The sequence below is a fragment of the Thalassophryne amazonica genome, chromosome 14, assembly GCF_902500255.1.
Source record: "Thalassophryne amazonica chromosome 14, fThaAma1.1, whole genome shotgun sequence".
Lineage (NCBI taxonomy): Eukaryota > Metazoa > Chordata > Actinopteri > Batrachoidiformes > Batrachoididae > Thalassophryne > Thalassophryne amazonica.
In genome coordinates this window covers 19,092,802-19,114,857 of record NC_047116.1, presented here as the reverse complement: position 1 = coordinate 19,114,857, position 22,056 = coordinate 19,092,802, and the positions used below count along the sequence as shown (strand labels likewise).

Genomic DNA, 22,056 nt, shown 5'->3' with positions numbered 1-22,056 from the left:
GTTCACCCCTGTGGACTGTCATATGCACACACTCCAAGACGGGAACAGCAGGCTAATTTCCAGTTGGAACAGAAATTAGTATTCATAGCACAGCAAACCTCCCTCGTTCTCTCTCTCTGTCATTCTCTTTGTGAATATGTGTGCATTGGCAAAGTCCCCACAATCACAAAGAGTTTGGTTTTGCCTTGAGTGCAAATGTTTGTGTATTGAACTGATGCAAATTTAAAGATGATGGTTTGCCCAGTTAAATGCATAAATCAGCTGGTGGTGAACCTCATCAATTAAATAGATGCCGTATATTTTTTGCCTAAAATGCTGCAGTCTGTGTACTTCAGTGTGTACTTTTTTTTTTTCCCTTTTTTTTTTCTTTTTTTTTTAAATCTGGGGGGAAACATGATTGTCTCCCGGTTTGCTTTGTTGCTTTTTCTAAGAACAAAACTCTCAACAACAAATATGTTCTTCACCTAACTGAAAAAACAGATGAGAGAAAAATGGTACTTTGTCTAACTTTATACATCAAGAATGGAAGAATAACAATGTACGCCAGCAACGTGCTGCTGAGCAAATGTTATGGAATAAAAAATTTTCTTGAGTTATTCTTTAATCCAATATCATTTAGGGAATGGCTTAAAATGTGGAGTTGGCAAACCTTTCCCTAGTTACTGAGTCTGAATTTAGACTTCTCAGTTTCCAATGCGGCAATTACTGGGAACATGGGATTGTATCAATTACAACCTCCATCCATTCAAGCTAGCTAGTTTTTAAAAATCCATGCTAACTTTATTTCTTTAAACCTCCTCTGTGATAAAATGTAGGAGCTGCTAGCAACTTCGATTGCAAGGACTATCTTGTGGCTTGCTAGCTGGACTAGCTAGCTTGGATTTGTTAATGTTTTTTATGCCCTGCGTGGCGCTTGCGAGGCAGGGCATGTAGCATCCGGGTTGTCCGTCTGTCTGTCCGTCTGGCCGCAATTTGTTCGCCACAACGTAGCTCGGCACCTATTGCTCGCAAAAACTTCATATTTGGTGGGTACATGCCTTGGAGGAGTACTTTGCATGGGTTTGAAGGCCAGTGACCATGACCTACTTTTGAAATGCACCAATGGTCTCAACTGTCATATCCTTTGCCGCAACATAGCTCAGCTCCTTTTGCTCACAGAAACTTCATATTTGGTGGGTATTTGCCTTGGAGGAGTAGTTTGCAAGGGTTCGAAGGCCAGGGACCTTGACCTACTTTTCAAGATCACCAATGGTCACAACTCTCATATCCTTTGCTGCAACGTAGCTCGGCACCTTTTGCTTGCCGAAACTTCATATTTGGTGGGTACATGCCTTGGAGGAGTACTTCGCATGGGTTCAAAGGTCGGTGGCCTTGACCTACTTTTCAAGGTCACCAGTGGTCACAACTGTCAAATCCTTCGCCTGAAATTTGTTCGCCGCAATGTACCTCGGCACCTATTGCTTGCAAAAACTTCATATATGGTGGGTACATGTCTTGGAGGAGTACTTTGCATGGGCTCGAAGGCCAGTGACCTTGACCTACTTAAAAAAAAAATACCAATAGTTGCATTTGTTCGACGGCTACCGACTTTTTATGATCATGTTGGCCACATCCTCTAAATAAATATAATGTCAATCTCCAATTTTTCCGCTGTGTATCCCAGTTTACATCAAACACATGAGGGTTCAACCAAATACCTACCCCACACATGTACATATTACTGCACTTTACATGGAAAATAGTACTGCGCGTGGGGCATTTCGTGATGAATGTCTCTAGTTTGATTCTCCTGTTAGAACAGTTAGATGTTTTGACGTAATAGGTTTAAACAATAGCTCAAAAGCATATATTAGTTTGTTTTACGGTAAGTGCCAATTCACTATTGAATGCACAATTCTTATATGGATACTGACAAATTCAAAGCTGGGGTTAATTTTTGAGGTACCTCATAGGTACAAACAAATGTCAAAGATGCAGTCTGTTTACTACGTGACCTATTTAGTATGTCAGCATGATCAAGTGGTACAATTATATTGTTCCAGTTTTTGTTTGTTTGCTTTGTTTGTAAAGTTTTAGGTGTTGATGGCTCCACCTTGCAAAATTTGGATATTCAGTTTCAAGGCACGTGTACGTCAGTTTATTCTGCTCATACTTTGTAGACTCCATACATACATATATATATGTACTTTTGACATGCGTGTACAAAGTGGGTGAGCACTTAGCATGTAGTCACCTTTATATCTACGAGAATACCAGTCCTCATCGCCTTCATAAGCGTACTGTCCTGATCCTGAAAAGGAAAGAAAATAAGAAAAGCAACTGCAACAAAGAAAAGAGCTGCATCCAAGATGTTTAGCAATGCCTGAAAGCATTTTGATTTTTACTGCCTAACAGCAGAAACCAAGACCAGCTTTGAGAGTATTGCTAAAAATCAAACCCGGAGGGGCTGAGCTGGATCTTTTGGACAGGACACATGCACAGATGAGCCTCAAAGGATCCTTTCTTTGCAGCTGGTTTGGAAAAATGAATCTGCTTAACACAGTCATTTTTTTGTTTTCACTAAAACACCTTTAAACAACATATAAACAAATAGCACAGATTCAATAGGAAGACCATTGCAGGTCACAGCAAACTCATTTGTGCCTAAACTAAATTCATTCATGGGTTTAAGATTCAAAATGGCATCTAAAATGGCCACCAATCGACCCTTATCATTAAAATACATAGTAGGAAGTTGTTTAAAGGTGTTTTAGTAAGAAAAACCCTATTTGGGCGGCCATCTTGGACGCCATCTTGGATAACTGGCTTGAGGCCAGTTTTATTTTTGGGAGCATCTTGATTGTGTTTTAGGGTCATCTAAGGAACCTAAAAAAGTTGGTTTTGTTTAGTCCTGGGGGGTGCAATGGTAGTGGTTGTAGCTCCCCTAGTATTTGCAGGTCCACATATGGAAAGACAGTTTCACACCTGCATGCACACCTACGGCTAATTTAAAGTTTCCAATTCATTTAACGTGCATTTCTTTAGATGTGGGAGGAAGTCGGAGGAGCGGGAGGGAACCCATGCAAACAGAACATGCAAACTCTACACAGAAAGGCCCCAGGTGGGAAGTGATCCCATGTCCTCTTGCCTTTGGAATGTGCTCCTCCATGAGGACAGTTTGTGCTGTGCCCCAGTGATGACACCCTGCATCCCACGGTGCTGGGCGACCCACTGCCTGCAGCTCCGATGACTGCGTGCTCATCTCAATAATGCACTTTGTTTTTGATGCTATTTTGGTTTTTCTGTTTCTTGTTTCTTCAGCCTGGTAAAAACGTTGTAAAAACCTTGTAACTGTTAGAATGACCTAAACACTAGGTCACCCCTCTGAGTCTGGTCTGCTTGAGGTTTTGTCCTCAATAGTATCAGGGGAGGTTTGTCTTTACCACTGTCACCTGTGCGCTTGCTCTAAGGGTTGGTAAGGTTAGACCTTACTGATGCGAAGTGCCTTGGGGCAGCTTTGTTGTGATTTGGCGCTGTGAGGCAAGAGTGCTAACCGCTTAGCCACTGTGTTGCCCTCATTAGCATGTATGCAACAGTGAGCTGATGCGTTTTCATAAGCTTAGAATGAGCCCTTCATATCTACACTGGAGCAGGTCCCCTCATGGAGGCCACCGTGTTGCAATGCCATGTTGATACAGTGGGACAAAATTACTCCAATTTTCACATTTTCAGTGAGGCCAGATAACTGAAGAGGAATCAGTGTCTGGTTGCTAATGCAGGCTAACAAGTTTGAGAGCCCTCATTTTTTTGTGAAATGGAAGATCATGACATGAGATGGCAAGAGAGCATGAATTATCTTCGCTAAGAAACAAAAACGTGACCGGCAACGGCATAATGTAATCTGCAACTTCACCACTAGATGAGACTAAATCCTGCACACTGTAGCTTTAACAGTGGGGGGGAACAAATGTAAGAAAACATTTTTGAACTACAAAAGCTGAAGCATCTGAAAGAGAAGTGATTCCCAGTGGTGGCTCGAATGTAAGTCTGAGGAGGACACAGAGGAGTGGATCTGGTAAGACAAATGTGAGGGGAATTGTAATGAGTCAGAGGGATTATCTGAGGAAAACGGAAGGGCTGTATGACACAGATCAGGCCAACAAGCAATAAAAGTGAGAAGAAAATATGACAAGAAGAGGTTAAAACAGGAGGCTTTAAAAAAAAAAAAAATCCTTGGCCCTGTAATATTTCAAACCTCAATGTGAATGTGTCCTCTGTTAATGTTCCAGAGTGGACACAAGAGAAGACTGTTCCGCCCTCCTGGAACTTCCAGTGTCCTATATCAGCCACATGTTGATCAGTGAACCTGATACCATGAGTACATACTTACCCTTCTCATTCCTGATTTGTCATCCTGGCTTTTGTGTCCCTTTTTTACTAAAAGCATTCTGGACCAAAATCATTCGATGCAGATTCACAACCAAATCTGAGAGGTTTCAGTAGTCGGCTCACACAGCATAAAATCTCCCGAGCAAACCCACATACCAAGTGAGACAGATTTAACTGTCGAACGGGGGAAAACTGTGGCGTCTGCCTCTTGATGGATGGAGAGCATCAGAGAAAGGCATGAAAACTAATTACAGCTACGTGTGAGACTGGAAGTGTCTCCACTTCATAGTGAACATTACTTACAGCTCAGTGTGCCAGCAGCAGAAGAAAACCTCACCTTTGTAACAAATTACAGATGTTCCAAGTAGACAGGAAAAAATCACTTACACCAGGGAAACTACTCATTTTTGACAGACCGACTTCATCTGTTACTATGACACATCAAATGAAGATTTAAAAGCGCCCGCCCTCATGAAAATGCCTCGTAACTCACAGGCTGAGTCACTCATATTTAGCAAACTTTAGATGTTCCACAGGGGGAATCTCTAGCTTTATAGTCCAATCTGAGAGACCTGAAACTAGAGGCTTGTGTCTAGAGGATCCTTGCATGGCAACACACTGACGTGGTGTGAATGTGAGTCATCATTGTAAAACACTTTAGTCCAATTACCATTTTGATCATATCCATCTACTCATATCAGTGTACATAAATGGGAAGCACACATTCATCCAAAATGGTATGGCTGCAGGCACGAGAGGCTGCAAGTATGAGATTTTTTTCATGCGTTGGTGCTACAACCCCTGGCAATAATTATGGAATCACCGGCCTCGGAGGATGTTTAATTTTGTAGAAAAAAAGCAGATCACAGACATGACACAAAACTAAAGTCATTTCGAATGACAACTTTCTGGCTTTAAGAAACACTATAAGAAATCAGGAAAAAAATTGTGGCAGTCAGTAACGGTTACTTTTTTAGACCAAGCAGAGGGAAAAAAATATGGACTCACTCAATTCTGAGGAATAAATTATGGAATCACCCTGTAAATTTTCATCCCCAAAACTAACACCTGCATCAAATCAGATCTGCTCATTAGTCTCCATCTAAAAAGGAGTGAACACACCTTGGAGAGCTGTTGCACCAAGTGGACTGACATGAATCATGGCTCCAACACGAGAGATGTCAATTAAAACAAAGGAGAGGATTATCAAACTCTTAAAAGAGGGTAAATCATCACGCAATGTTGCAAAAGATGTTGGTTGTTCACAGTCAGTTGTGTCTAAACTCTGGACCAAATACAAACATGGGAAGGTTGTTAAAGGCAAACATACTGGTAGACCAAGGAAGACATCAAATCGTCAAGACAGAATACTTAAAGCAATATGTCTCAAAAATCGAAAATGCACAACAAAACAAATGAGGAACGAATGGGAGGAAACTGGAGTCAACGTCTGTGACCGAACTGTAAGAAACTGCCTAAAGGAAATGGGATTTACATACAGAAAAGCTAAACAAAAGCCATCATTAACACCTAAACAGAAAAAAACAAGGTTACAATGGGCTAAGGAAAAGCAATCGTGGACTGTGGATGACTGGATGAAAGTCATATTCAGTGATGAATCTCGAATCTGCATTGCGCAAGGTGATGATGCTGGAACTTTTGTTTGGTGCCGTTCCAATGAGATTTATAAAGATGACTGCCTGAAGAGAACATGTAAATTTCCACAGTCATTGATGATATGGGGCTGCATGTCAGGTAAAGGCACTGGGGACATGGCTGTCATTACATCATCAATAAATGCACAAGTTTATGTTGATATTTTGGACACTTTTTTTTATCCCATCATTTGAAAGGATGTTTGGGGATGATGAAATCATTTTTCAAGATGATAATGCATCTTGCCATAGAGCAAAAACTGAAAACATTCCTTGCAAAAAGACACATAGGGTCAATGTCATGGCCTGCAAATAGTCCGGATCTTAATCCAATTGAAAATCTTTGGTGGAAGTTGAAGAAAATGGGCCATGACAAGGCTCCAACCTGCAAAGCTGATCTGGCAACAGCAATCAGAGAAAGTTGGAGCCAGATTGATGAAGAGTACTGTTTGTCACTCATTAAGTCCATGCCTCAGAGACTGCAAGCTGTTATAAAAGCCAGAGGTTGTGCAACAATATATTAGTGATGTGTTGGAGCATTCTTTTGTTTTTCATGATTCCATAATTTTTTCCTCAGAATTGAGTGATTCCATATTTTTTCCCTCTGCTTGGTCTAAAAAAGTAACCGTTACTGACTGCCACAATTTTTTTTTCCTGATTTCTTATAGTGTTTCTTAAAGCCAGAAAGTTGCCATTTGAAATGACTTTAGTTTTGTGTCATGTCTGTGATCTGCTTTTTTTCTACAAAATTAAACAACTGAATGAACATCCTCCAAGGCCGGTGATTCCATAATTATTGCCAGAGGTTGTATGAGCGGGTAGGACACCCCAGCAGCACCATGTTGTTGGTGTTAATATTTGTAATGGAACAGAACGACTTCATGACAGGTTTCATAAAACAAACTCTACCAATGTAAAATTCTTGATTTTTTTTTTTTTTTTTTTGTGCAACTCAAAGTCGGCTTTATTGTCAAATATGTTATACATACTCGACATACAGCACAGATGAACTCATGCTGCCATTTTGAATTTTGGCAGAAATCACCCGTAACATGATGTAAATCCTACAAGATCTTCTGTATCATAGTCACAGAGAGTAAAAGTACAGATATGATATGAGTAATCATCTTATGGCGCTACTGAACTGAAGGAGAGTCGTCAGCAGAGCTGTCAGGAGAGGCATCAGTCCCATCATTAGGAGGGACAGCTGCCCTGTCATTAGGAGGGTGCTAACTAGAACACAATAGGTACTAATTATAGCAATTAGTCACTAGCCAGTAGCAGTCTGCCTCTCAGTAAGAGGGGTCTGGCTAGGTTTAAAACTCCAGGCTTCTGTTATTCTTCTCTACAAGAGTCAAGACAGAAGTCAGACGACCTGAGCAAGAATTTTAGCTGAGGAAGCTTCTGCGATTTGAAGCGAAACGTCCTTGTGTCAAGCAACCCAGTCCAGTCGAAGATTCAAGCTTCTCTACTATGGAAACCACCTGGACAACTGAGAGCCTTCACAGAAATACTACTGCAATACATTTATCATGGGTCACATTTTGGCTCTGGTTCTGTTTTTGTGGTTTTGGTTAACTGTTGCAAGTCATTCTGAGTTATTTCTGGTTAGTTTCCCTTCATGTCAATTAGTGATGTTAATTGGGCAGCACAGTCTTGTTTGAGGGCGGACGCTAAAGGGTAAAAATATGACACAATAATCCTACATCCTGGGACAGCCAGCTCAGAGTTTTAGGGCAAATTACACAGCAAACAAAGTGAAAATGCAAAGGAAAAAGTGATGATGTCTTGGTTGTGTACTGTTGACTGTTGGGTTGTTGAACTTCACATTCATGTGTCCTCTGGGTTTGAGCAGCATCTTTTTATAATCACTGTTAGAAATATTAAGTCATTCTCAGTTATTTGTGGTTATTTTCCCTCTGTGTCATTTAGTGATATTTACTAGTCAAGCTCTTGTTTTGATTGATATTGTGACTTCAGGTTTTTGTCTTACATGTTCACATGTTCCCAGTCTTCTGGGTTTAAGTGGTCAGCTGCCACTGGAGCGACTCCTACCTTCCAGATTGTATTAGGTTCCGCCCTGCTTTCTAGCGTTCCAAGTGACTGTGTTTCTTGATTCCACGTTACTGATCTTTGCTTCTGTTCCAGACTCCTCTTTCTTTCTGACTATTTTGGCTCAGATATAATGTTTTGACTCCATATTACAGACCTTCAACAATAAAGGAATAAATCCATCAAAAATATTATTTAACCACAGACATCATATTAAAAGTAGAGATGGGTAACCCCGTCTCCCACAAGTAAAAGTCCAACCACTTATTTGTTCCATCCACCCACAAAACCAGCTGATTCTAATTAGTTCAACTCTATGGGCAGGTAGAAGAGCTAATTAGTGAAATCACTAATTTTAGGTACACAGGTAGAAACAATACATGGTAGGACTTTTACCCACTGAAAGCTGGATTACCTCTCATTGAAAGCAATGCTACTTTTTTTCAGGCACGTCTTGGCTTGTTCAGATTAACTTTCCTGGGCTTTATGAAGGGTGTGTTGTTTCTTCAGGACAATGCCCCAGCTCACAAGTGGTTGCCATGGCTGCTGTGTTGGACTATAGCTTCAAATTGATTGACCACCCACCATGCTCTCCAGATTTCACCCCATCTGACGTCTGTCTTTTTCCAAAAATTTGACTCCGAAGAAAGATCAGAATGAGGTTGTCATATCTGCCACCAAAGACCTTTTAGGACCATAATGACGAAAACCGAGTGTGTTGATCTCAAAGATGACCATGTTGAAAAATGAACCATCTCATCCTACAAGAGCATCATGGTTTGGAAGAAGAACATTTCAGCTGACCCTAGTAAAATACCATCCAAACACTCTCAAAGCAGCTACGGATAATGCAAACCTGCTAACATCAATCTGTTAGTTTTCTTTGACTGTAGATGGTGCACATCTATACTTCTGCAGTTTCTTTTCTTGCCTGTATGGGGTCAGTGCTGCAGGTCTTCATCTTGCGGCAGTATTGATATTCACATCAACAGCGTTGTTTCCTTCTTACTTTAGCGAAGACTTTATCCAGGTGGAGAATCGGTGATGATCTGAGGTTAATTGATCTCTGAACACACTGAGGTGAGAACCGCAGTGTGTTCATTATTATATTCACCTTCATCTCTCCTACTTCAAAGGACTTCCTCAGCAAGAAAGGATCAAACTGTTAAAACAGGCCGGAAAGAAACTCATCTTTTTGGCAACTCTCAGGGAGTGAATAAGCTTTAAATTACAGCGCCTGGTATTCCAATTAGCTTTTGCCTCCAAGCGTGTAATACAAAGTGCCATCATTTGGGGGCTTATTATATGTAAATGTTGGAGTATAGCTTCAGGCACAAGAGAGCAGAAAAGAAAATACAGTGTTTTCCATCTCTCAGTCATCATACCAAGATGTTTCTTGCTGTGGTTATTTCAAGCCTGTTTATATACCAACAGGGCTTTCAACCATTAATCACTATTTTACAATGAACAAGCACCTCCTTGGGTTTTTAGAAACTTTACAGTAAGGTACATAAATATCTGAGTGTCTACATGTTAGAACACATCAAGAAATAAATCATACTGTACAAAGAAGATAGTGACGAGTGGTTCCTGCACATTATCAGCTAGATAATTTGCATTAAGTCTTGGTTAAATTGGATGACCAATATGTACTCCGGGGTTCATTTAATTTATTTATGATATAGGACTTATTGTTAAGGATTTAAGGCAAGTTTAAGTTGAACTACCAGTATGCAGACCTGGGTTTGTTTCCTGGTCACACTGTCTGCATCTTAGTACTTCATGTAACACCCCCCCCCCCCCCCCCCCACCACCACCACCACCTCTAAAAGGGTACCAGCCTTGGCTGCAAGTAACCTGTGATGGATTGGGGGAGTCATCTACTCTCACCTGCTTCACAGTCCAAAGACAAGCACCAGCATCAAAGGGTCTTCCAAAGGACTTCTTTTTAAGGCTATTAAGGATCTATTAAGTTGGTCTATGAGTATAGAGACCTGGGTTCATTTCCCAATCATGCTATTTGTCTGCATCCTTGGATAAGATATTTCATCTCCATTGTCCTAGCCCCCCCTCCCCCAGCTGTAAATGGGAACCATCCTTGGCTGGGGAACTACCCTGCAATGAACTGGTATCCCATCCAGGGGGAGTCATAGATTCACTCTATGGAGTGCCTGCAGACTTCTAGACCTTATCAACTCTGAGTTCAGTTCTGTTGTGATTCTACACTACATAAATACGAAAAAATCCTTTTATGACCATAGTTCTAGTTCTTGAACACATGTCAAGGATACCTTTCACCACTAAATTTAAGATTTTTATGTCAGGACCATTAAGGAAACCTCATACATACATAGATGAAATATATAAATAAAATCACACATCGCATTTCTACCGATTACATCACCTCATGATTCTTGACCGTCTGTGACCTTGATGGGTTAAATACAGCCAATATGGATTAGAGATCTGTGTGTCAAAGATAAAGTGGTTTAATCTGGGACAGATTTGGTCAAATTGTGAAGGCTGCACAGAACCAAATATCATGGTATCACTAAATCACGAAGAAATAATTTATACTAAAGTTGCAAAGTGCAGCTGTTGTATTCTGAGTGTCTGAGTTCTGTTTCTCTCAATGAAAGTCCAGATTTCTTGCTACGTTAGGGTTTCATTGCCCTTCGCTAAGTGCCATGTAACTGGGGCAGACAGAAACATGCAAAAAAGAACTTTGATATTACAATATAAGTGTCTTTTTTTAATTTTATTTTTTTTTTTGTCTATTATTCTTGCTTTCGATGCATCTAAAACCAGTCAAAATGACTCACAACATGCGCCCCACGGGTAATAATTGAAATAATTAAATATTTTTTTGTGTATCATTCCTCTTAACGTGTTCATACAATTATAACAATTACATGCTTGAATTGCCTCAGATTGCAGGAAAATGCACCTTCAATTTTGAAATTTTCAAGGGGGGCATGCCCCCCCCCCCCCCCCCCCAGTCAGTCCCCTTCTTATAAGAAAGCTGGATCCACCCCTGCTCTGACATGGTGTAACTAAAGACTTACAGTAAGTTGTCTGCCACAGTACTTAATGGCACTTCCTCAGGTTAATCGCTGTATTTGTATCTGCTCACATGACCCACATCAGTGCCAAAAATATGCACCAAACACGATGTTGACATGTTAACCACAAAGAAGGAATGCAAAATACAATGCTATCTTAAATATGAAATCCCCAGAGATTCCAACAGTTTAAAAACCTACTTCACCAATGACCAATTCTTTCAATTCATTCTAAACATTCTGGGATGTTTAAGTTCACAAAATTATTGACATACAAAATGCATAACCCTGTAAAGTAAACTCAAAAATGTGCACACACATTCATATATTCTCAGAAGCGCAGATCAGGGTGCTAAGTGACGGTTTTTGAGCTGTGTGCATCTGCTTGGCGGCTTGTGTTCATGTTGCAGCCTGTAAAGATAAAATGACGGCGGTGATCCGCACACAAAAATGTGACCGCGCTTACACAAACACACATTACCATCGAGGCTTTGAACACAAATCTGAGTATAGGATTAAATTCATGTTAAAACTATCATTATTTGTTTTAAATCAGCAGCGTGGCAAAATGTAGTTAGGGAAGCTGCAGGCTGCAGTTACGCTCCACATTTGTTTAAAGAAGCTTCTACAAGCTTATGCAAAAAGCTGCTTCACACTTTGAGTGGATTTCAGTCAAACGTTACAGGACCTTAGCCAAACATAATGATACATTTACATGTTACTGGAGCATCTCCAAGGACATTTCAGGCACTCATTTCCCAACATGAACACCAAGTCCCTCAATGTAACCCAGAAACCCTGAGCTAACTGTCCTGTACTAAAAGAAATTTGGCTTTTGCTGCAGTGAAGAAATACGAGGTCTGTTAGAAAAGTTTCCGACCTTTTTCTTTTTTCAAAAACTCTATGGATTTGAATAATGTGCGCATGCATCAGCCAAGCTTGAACCTTCGTGCGCATGCATGAGTTTTTTCACGCCTGTCGGTTGCGTCATTCGCCTGTGGGCAGGCTTTAGCCCCGTTTACACAGACGGTAAGAGCTCCCGGAAGCGTCCCGGAAGAGTTTTTGGCTTGGTCTTAAGGATCAAACGCCGTTGTTAACGCCGGCACTAGGGGGCGTGGCTTAGTTCCGGCTTTACCGGGAATCGTCGAAAAAATTATTCAACATGTCGAATAATTCCAGGAGCGCTCCCGGAGAATTCGCGTGACGACGGAGACAACGCGAACAACGGTGTTTGATACTTTTTAATCGCTGTTTCATCCTGCCCCTTCCTGTAGTGCCGCAGTTTACACCGCTGTAATTGGCGGCCGGCATTGGATCCCTAATCAACGGTGTGTAAAATGGCGATAGAGCCCACATCGGCGTCCTCAAGGGCGTTTTAACCGGTGACAGAGGCAGACAAAACGGCGGCGTTAGCAGACAGTACGCCGTTCTAAACACCACCTCCCGGTTAACGGCGTTCCAAACGGCCGATAGGTGGCGGTCAGTATAAAAACGCTAGCGCGCTGCATGCAGGCCTGTCACTTGCGGCCAGCTCCAGATATTTTTGCAGAGAAGCTCCAGTATGCCTCCTAAAAGAAAATTGGCAGCGGCAAGGACTTACCAAGAGGTCTGGTTCAGAAGCAGAGGGTAGCCCTGTGGTGGAGACGAGTAACACGTTGAGGAGGGGAAAAGGAAGGAGAAGAAAAGGCTGAGGATGATCTCCCTCCCCCTGCAGTGACAGAGGCATGTATTCCTGCAGTTTCAGCCTATTATACTCTGGGGGCGTTGCCTATATGCAAAAGTTCCTGGAGTAATGCAGGATTTGCCTGGATAAAACCAGCGGTACACAGGGCATTATCGGCGGCAGCAGAACACCGCCGTTCTCACGCGCGTCTTAACCTGCGATTGTAAAGGATAGAACTGGGTATTAACCCCCGTTGCCTGATGTGTGCCGGATGCTACGGCGTCAAAACGCTGCTTTATTAGGCGGATTTAGCGGCATTTTATCCGCGTATTTGCGGCTAGTACGGCGGTCAAAACGCCGGCGAAATGCTCCACCCCTTTCCACCGCAAAAACAGCCGGAACTACCGCGAACTTCGGTCTACGTACTACCCGCCGACAAAACCGTCTATGTGTAAACGGGGCTTTAGAGTGAGCACTGGTCCACCCCCCCCACCCCCCCCATCGGATTTTCATTGTCAGGGAAATGGCTGAGCGACTGCCGCTTTGCTCCATGAAAATTTTTTCAGAAACTGTGTGAGACAGCCAGGTGGAAACCATTCGGAAAATTCAGATGGCTTTCAGTGAAGATTCTATCGGCATCACACAGATTAAGGAGGATTACAACTGGATTAAAGACGGCCCACAGCGGCGGAGAGCGCACCTCGCTTCGAGCAGCCATCGACAGGCTGAAACAACCAGATCATTTCCAAAGTGAAGGCTGTGTTGATCTGGGACGTCGTGTGACTACCAGAGAAATCGCAGAAAATGTGGACATCAGCACTTTTGCGGCACATTCCAATGTTACAGGACATTTTGTAATGAAAGACGTGCGGAGGAATTTGCGCGTCAGGACGGAGCCGCTCATGGCGCACAACAAAAAACACCTCCGTGTTGGAAACCATTCGGAAGATTCAGACGGCTTTTGGTGGCTTTTCAGTCGAGTGAGTATCCGAGAAATTGTGTAACAGCTGGGCATGCCACAACATGTCCTGTGAGACTTCCAACACGGAGGTGTTTTTTGTTGTGCGCCATGAGCGGCTCCGTCCCGACGCGCGAATTCCTCCGCACATCTTTCATTACAAAATCTCCTGTAACAGTGGAATGTGCTGCAAAAGTGCTGATGTCCACATTTTCTGCAATTTCTCTGGTAGTCACACGACATCCCGGATCAACACAGCCTTCACTTTGGAAATGATCTGGTCGTTTCAGCCTATCAATGGCCGCTCGAAGCGCGGCGTGCCCTCCGCCATTGTGCGCCGTCTTTAAACCAGTTGTAACACTCCTTAATCTGTGTGATGCCCAGAGGATCGTCACCAAAAGCCGTCTGAATCTTCCGAATGGTTTCCACCTGGCTGTCTCTCAGTTTCTGAAAAAATTTTCATGGAGCAAAGCGGCAGTCATTCAGCCATTTCCCTGATAATGAAAATCCAACGGGGGGCTGGACCAGTGCTCACTCAAAGCCTGCCCACAGGCGAATGACGCAACCGACAGGTGTGAAAAAAACTCAAGCATGCGCACAAAGGTTCAAGCTTGGCTGATGCAAGCGCACGTGATTAAAATCCATATAGTTTTTGAAAAAAATAAAAAGGTCAGATACTTTTCTAACAGACCTCGTATGAGACTAAGGCTTCGTTCAGATTGCCAGTTCAAATGAGATTTATTGCATATCTGATTCAAATCTGAATTCACTGATTGGCTGTCCACATTACATACAGTAGAGCAAGTGACCAGATCCGATCTGTGTGTCCTTGTTGCAGTCCTCATCATCACTTTAAACTCTCTCTCCAGTTTCTCGTACCAGACACACTCACACATCATGGCTCTGAAGCTTGAAACGGAACCCAGAATGCATTCATTTATTTTTAAGCATGAAACTAACTGCAAATGTCACGATGTACTCGTGTGGCACACGCTCTGACCGAAGCGTGTAACAATAAGTGAAGCTGTCTTTGGCTGTGAGCAGCGATTCAAATCAGATATGAACACAAATCAGATTTTCACTGGTAATCTGAATAAAGCCCAAAATCTTTCCCATTGTCAGCTAAAGCATCCAATAAAGGCTTTGCCTGTTTTTTAAATTGTTTTTAATTCATTTTGTGTTTGTCGTATTTCTGAATATTAATATATTATATAACAATTGTGGCCTTTATACCAACTTTATACCAAGACGGCATGTTGAAACCAAATATGATGTGCGCACAGACATGAATGCAATCTGAAAGAATTACATAAGAGTGCAGTCGAAACAAGTGAAAGCAGGTCTGCTTCAGCAGGTTGTGCACCGTGACTACAATAAAGGTTAGAAAGTTTGAAAACTCGTCACATGTGACAGAGTTTGCATGAAGTCTACTTTAATTAGACACTGGTTTTAATCACCAGAATGAGGCTATCCAAAGTGACACAAGTTTAAAAACTCCCACAAAATGGAACCCACAGGTGCACGAATGAAAAATGTTTGATTAAAGCTGAAGCACAGTAAGTAAAAAGTGCATTCATATTCCAGTCAGCCACACTAACATTTGACCTGCAGGGAAGATTGTGTAAGATTCTGCATGTTGCAGTGATCACAGAATATCATTCAAATAAAAGAGAACAACAGTTATTATTTTCTGGTTCTCTCTCTCTCCATCAGAGGACACAACTGTGTGTGTGTCTTTGTGCATGCTGTACATGTGAAATAATTGCGCAGACTCCATTTTCACTTTAACGTGTGTCTTCGGGCCACTGCACCCGCTGCTGTGTTTATTACGCAGATGTGTCTTCATGCTGCATTCTGCTGTGCAATCACAACTAAACTAAATCTCCTAATGTGGTGAGGTGATTTTATCAGGTCAACACTGAGTCGCATCAAGGGGACACAAACACACTACGACCATTTTTTCATATGGAAGTTGCACTGAAGTGGCTAAAATGGCTTTTATCGCCCACCTCAAAGTTTCTGGTACAGCACTGGTTGTAAACGGTGGACTGCTTGTGTTCACAATTTGTTCATGTTTACACACAGGGATGATACATTTGTTTATTTTGCTGTTGCAATAGGGCAGCGCAGTCTCGTTTGAACCCTGTGTGATATCGTGGGATTTGACCACTTATGGGGACCGCCCCTCCCATTGTGCAATATATACACAGCATAACTTCATATGGAAAAATGGTGTACTGTTTTGTTTTCGGCTGCGATCATCAAAGCAGTCCTGAGAAGTGTTTTGTTTTTTTTCGGTTCCCAGTGGAGAAGGGAAGATGGGGAAAATGGGAGACGCCGTGTCGTTAAGTATTAGCCTACACAGCTAACCAGAGTAGCTGCATTCTCTCGCCTGCAAAACCGCCTCAACACGTTTGTGCTCCGGGTGATAAACAAACCGCAACACTTGTCCACTTCTCACCGCATCGTCACTTTTTCTTTGCATTTTCACTTTTTGCATGTAATTTGACCAAAAACTCCATGAAAATGCCATGTTTTGGTCCTCAAAAGGAGAGAAATTACATCATATGCATCATATTTTACGCCTTTAGCGCCCGCCATCAAATGAGATTGCTCTGCCCAATTCTTGGCAATGAAGATGTATGTTATGAACCACATTTCTGTCACAACAATAACTGAGAAATCCAGCCTCGAATGAAACATCTGGATGTAACGGACAGATTCTGATTGATTAAAACGGAAACAAAGACTAACTTTTATGTTTGTTTGTTTCAACGTTTTCCTCATTTCTTAATTTTATTAAGTTTAATATAATTTTTTCATGAATTATAATTAACAGGGGCCAGACGTCGGTTTTGGAAATGAAGGACACTGACGAGCTGATTTTAAACTGCATGTAATTTCAACCACGCGTTACTAATGTTCCATTATGCAAATAATGTTATGATTATTCCCAGTAACAGTCCTACATATAGTCTGTCTAGCAGGTGATAGACAGGCCAAATGTATATTACATCAGCCAAACAATCTTACTTTTGTTAATTCTACCCAGTTCTTATTGTAATCCTTACAAAATCAAACTATTCCTCAGACTGAATTCATTCAAAGTCACATTGGAAAAACAGGCCTGGGTTCCCAGAGATGTATCTTGTGAGAGACCACGAACAAAGCAAACAAGTAGTTTTTATAAAAGACAACATAGGCGGTACAGTGTATGGGTTTTATTCCCTCAACATCTAACCTTATTGGCTCGCGTAGACTGAGGGGAAACCCCACCCCTTGTCTTCAGCCCTCAGTTGTCCAGTACCTGGTGGACCCTAACTCCTTGGTGTGCTGGACTTTTGACATGCATACTCAAACAAATAACTAAAACTCACTTAACATATAACCATTTAAGGATAGCAAATACTTGATATAGTAAAAAGAAAATATAATAACAAAAACACACAGATATATCTAACACTTTCTAGTTTAGAATAGTGTTATATATATTTTTGACATAACACACTGGTGGATTTGGCGAGAGGGGGATTGAGGGCATTGCATCCCACCCACTAAAGAGAAGAAGGACCTTTTATTGTCATTGTTCATACATACAACAAAATTTATCTTCTGGATTTAACCCGTACTAATTACAGTTAGACACAATCCAACCCCTAGGAGCAGTGAGCAGCCACAGTCCAGCACCTGGGGACCAACTCCAGATGTAGACATGCTGCTTTGGTCAAGGGCTATGGGAGGAAACCGGAGCACCCGAAAGAAACATACACAGACACAGGGAGAACATGCAAACTCCACACAGAAAGGACCAGGCAGGAAGTGATCCCACGACCTTCTTGCTCCATTGCAACAGTGCTAACCACTAAGCCACAGTGCCGCTTAGGTGACCAAAGGTGGGATAAAATATAGCACAGGTGTCTCATAAACGAAGGTTGATTGGTGAACAATGTTGCATGCAGAATTAGATTTCCAGTGTTTCAAAATGAAAATAGTGTTTAAAAATGGTGACTGACTAGAGAGTCTCTATTTAGCGTCACAGATTTTCGTAGAATGCAAGAAATAGGCCTTTTTAATTTTTCAGAGGAGACATGACCCCAGACAACCCCCCCCCCCAAAAAAAAAAAATTAAAAAATCTAGATCCGCCCCTGAAAAATGTTAACTCTACAAATGGAAGTCGTTTCAGCACCTGGTTGCAGAACTTCTGCTCTCTCAGCCTTTTGACCGAGATGGACACAAAGACAAAACCCGAGACGGTGAAACTGTTTACTCAAGGGTACTAAAAGTAATCCACAGACTTCTAGTCAGGCCAGATTTCACAAGATGATAAAGTCCTGCTGCAGCTGAGGTCAAAGGCCGTATTCAGCTCAGTGTCTTCCTACAGAGTGTCAAAAGTCAGACCACAAAGAAAAAAATCTGAAAGTTGCTCTGCATTTAAGTTGCAGAGCTTTCACTGGTCCACAGACGGAGTTCTGTGCAGGAAAAACTCCCCCAGATGCACACTGCACTCCCCCCGCTTCAAACCCCCTCCACATATACACAATTCACCATTCAGCATAAATCAGCAGCCAACAGGAGAAGCTTTAAATGCAGGAGAGAGAGAGAAAAAAGATAACCTGCAAAAACTGCACCTACAACAAAGAGGTAAAACTCTCACAAGCAACCTGCATATGAATCAGTCGGGATAAAGAAAAGCTGTTCCGTGATTTATCATTCCGAGTCCAGTAATGTCACAGAGGTGGAGGTGAGCCTTTAGTCCTACCTTCATACCCCGAGCAGAAACAGAGCTGCACAAACAGCAGCACCAGTGGCCACATGTCCATAATCAGACAGAACGCTCCTCAACATGTGAAAAGAGTCTGCAGGAAAACTTCCAGAGCATTCCAGCTTTCCAAAGGCCCGCCTCTTGCTCCAGAAACAAGGGAGGATTCTCCCAGCTCCTACAAATAGGCTGGCATGGAACAAGTTAGGGAGTGAAGCTCTGCCAAACCTGGAGGTAAACTGTGACGTGCAGGATCATCACCATGACACGCACACATACTACAAACCCAAAGTTTTAAACTAAAAACCAGAACTTTTATGCACCAGAGATTAAGTTCCATTATTCATATATGTATACTGTGTGTGTGTGTGTGTGTGTGTGTGTGTGTGTGTGTGTGTGTGTGTGTGTGTGTGTGTGTGTGTGTGTGTGTGTGTGTGTGTGTGTGTGTGTCTATATACTCAACAAAAATATAAACGCAACACTTTTGGTTTTGCTCCCATTTTGTATGAGATGAACTCAAAGATCTAAAACTTTTTCCACATACACAATATCACCATTTCCCTCAAATATTGTTCACAAACCAGTCTAAATCTGTGATAGTGAGCACTTCTCCTTTGCTGAGATAATCCATCCCACCTCACAGGTGTGCCATATCAAGATGCTGATTAGACACCATGATTAGTGCACAGGTGTGCCTTAGACTGCCCACAATAAAAGGCCACTCTGAAAGGTGCAGTTTTATCACACAGCACAATGCCACAGATGTCGCAAGATTTGAGGGAGCGTGCAACTGGCATGCTGACAAACCTCAGAACAGAATATATTAGCTTTGCAGCACTAATATATTAACGGAACAAGCAGTTGCTTCTCTAATCTTGTCTTCCTCTTCTTCTGTTACAACTTGATCTTTTTTTTTTCTTCTTTTTTGAGGCCAATCTTTCATCAGTTCTTCCAGTTTTTGAGGTTTTCATTGCAGCAAACCTTCAGGTGTAATTTTTATCTGGATTTGTTGACTTTGATGTGGATGTACCCACTTCCTGGAGGGTGTTCTTGATCTGGCCAAGTATTATGAAAATCCCAAATGGGCACAGTAAAGTTTGCAGTGTTAATTTAACACTGTAGTGGGTGCATGTGGTGATCACATATTTGATTAGTGTCCATTCACTTGACTTTCAAGAAGTGGGTCATTCTCAAAAATCTCTGTGAAATGCTGGAGAAGGTTTGGTCCACAGGTCCAAATTTCCTGTCTTCAAGGCAGGCCGCCGTAGCTCAGCGGAGGGCAACAACGTATTGGCGGAGTTCAGCATTTGGTGACGGTCTGTTGATTTATAATAGGACATAGTTCAACTTTTTCCATCAGAGGGCAGGCGCATTGGTAGTGCACTCTGCAGAACAGTAGCGTAGCTTAGCAGAGCTGATCATCGATTCAATGTTTGAGATGTCACATGATGTACAGTAGTTTATATCCCATCTGCTTAAAGTGATATTAATCAGTGAAATCACCTGGTGGAGTTGGTGGTTCCAAAGAAAACCTGCACCCTCTTGGACATTTCTGGAATCAGTTTGACACCTATGCTCTATACCCACTTTTCTCCACTCAAGGGTCACCGAGGCTAACTAGTATGTCTTTGAAAGTGGGAGGAAGTTGGACAACCTGGAGAGGACCCACACAAATACAGGGAAAACATGCCAATTCCACACAGAAAGGCCCAGGCGGGAAGCGATCTAATGACCTTCTTGCTATCCACCACATTTCTTCATATTTCTGCATATTCATTCATGCCCATACCCTAACCCAAGGGACACAGAGGAGGTGGCGCATCCAATCATGCCTCTGACGTTAGCTAGCGGAGCCCGGCAAAGACAAAAGGAGCAGTAACAGTGTACTAGCGGAGCTGATGTAGTGGTAGCGGCGCTCAACTGTCTCTAGCGTTTTAGCATGAACGATGAAGATTTTAAACATGTTGAAAACTTTTCCAGGACCACAACGAACATCAGTGTTCCCTGACTGAGGTCGAGTTAGCTCCTGCAGAGTCTGGCGACAGAGCCGACTTGTCATTGTGAATGCACCCTTATCAAAAAAAGAAAGCAAAGGAGCACAAACTCCTGTCACCAAAGAAGGAAAAATCGTAGCCAGTGATGTATAATGTAATCTGCAACCTCACCACTATATGACAGTGAATCTTACATGCTGTCTTTTTCATTAATGGAGAGTTAACAAATCACTTTTTTTCTGGATTTTGCAGTTCACACTTGGAACAAAAACTGCTTTGATTTTTTTTCCTACAATCCTTATGACACACCACATCATTATTTTTGATTGTAAATTGTTTAGCTTTATGAGGGTGTTTACACACAATCCACAGAACTGAAACTGATAGAATGAGGGCTAACTTGAACTACATTAGACTGATGCAGCCCAGATCCCAACTCAAGACCCAGCCAGAGCATCATTTACTAGGAACTGAGCAAGCCCATAAAAATGTTTAGTAATCATTTAATCTGGCAATGAACTGATGCATCACAAAACGTTTTTGCTCTTGATTGCATCTGATTTAAAACACTAATTAAATGCTTCCTCAAAAAGTACATCTCTAGAAATAGGACTAAAAAAGTAGAGTCACTGCATTTTTCTAATTTGAAAAATGACATCCGGCATGATCAGTTGTGTCAAAGTTTATTCCCCGTTTTCCTAATGAACCGAACCGCTGACGAGAAGAGAAGTTGGACTGTTTCCTAGCAACGCTCATGAACTGATCTATATAGTGCACGATTAAATTGTTATCTATGGCTCTGCTTCATGTTATGGAAAAATGTTACAGTAGATTTTCCACATAGGAAGCTTTATATGTGATATTCTCGCGCATGTGTTTGCTGTATTAAGCGTTAACGTGCACGAGCACAGTGATGCTCAGTGAAAGTCATTTTGATTAGTTGCTTCTCCTCCACGGGCATGAAGCTGCAGGTTTCAGCACTTTACAGCTGCAGGCGATGAAGTGTTGAAGTGTTTCTTGTCTTGACAGGAAACAGGAAAGACAGGCGCGTGGTGAAGAAGATCCCTTGATCTTTAATTGCACAACAGTTCAGCCATCCACAATACATGCTTCATCCCTCTCAGGTCATCTGAGTCAACAGTTAAGAGTCCACATTCGTTCACCTGGTCTTATGAATACAGTCCGCCACTTTGATATGACACTTCAGACAATAATTTTGGATTTTTGGATTAAGCTTGTCCTGAATTTTGTTGAACAGTTGTTAAAATAGACACACATTCAGCTGGTGTTCTTCGTGCAAGAACATCCTTCCGCTTTGAGCATTAAAAACCGCCCAGCTTAAGATCACTCAGCACCTACATGTAATTATCGCAGGGAATGTGCCAAGATTAGGTTAGAGCAGATGGTCCGGGGCTCATTTGACTGCTACAGTTCAGCTCTGGGGTTTTACGTGCGCAAACCACGTGAAACCATCTGTCGAGAATCAAAAATCCAAAAATTTTGGAGATCATGCAAAATTACGGTACTCAATTACAAACTGTTTG

General features: G+C 42.0%; 1 protein-coding gene across 1 annotated transcript in view; it reads right to left on the bottom strand.

Moving 5' to 3' along the window:
- The window catches only part of srpx (sushi-repeat containing protein X-linked), a 48,244-nt gene extending 29,575 nt beyond the window's left edge, over window positions 1–18,669 (bottom strand). The window contains exons 1-2 of the mRNA XM_034186292.1: window positions 18,519–18,669; window positions 2,234–2,290 (exon numbers count right to left, since the gene is read on the bottom strand). Of these exons, the coding sequence (XP_034042183.1) occupies window positions 2,234–2,290; window positions 18,519–18,579 (118 nt within the window). The 5' untranslated portion in view covers window positions 18,580–18,669. The remainder of the gene's footprint in view (window positions 1–2,233; window positions 2,291–18,518) is intronic.
- Between the last annotated feature and the right edge of the window lie 3,387 nt (window positions 18,670–22,056).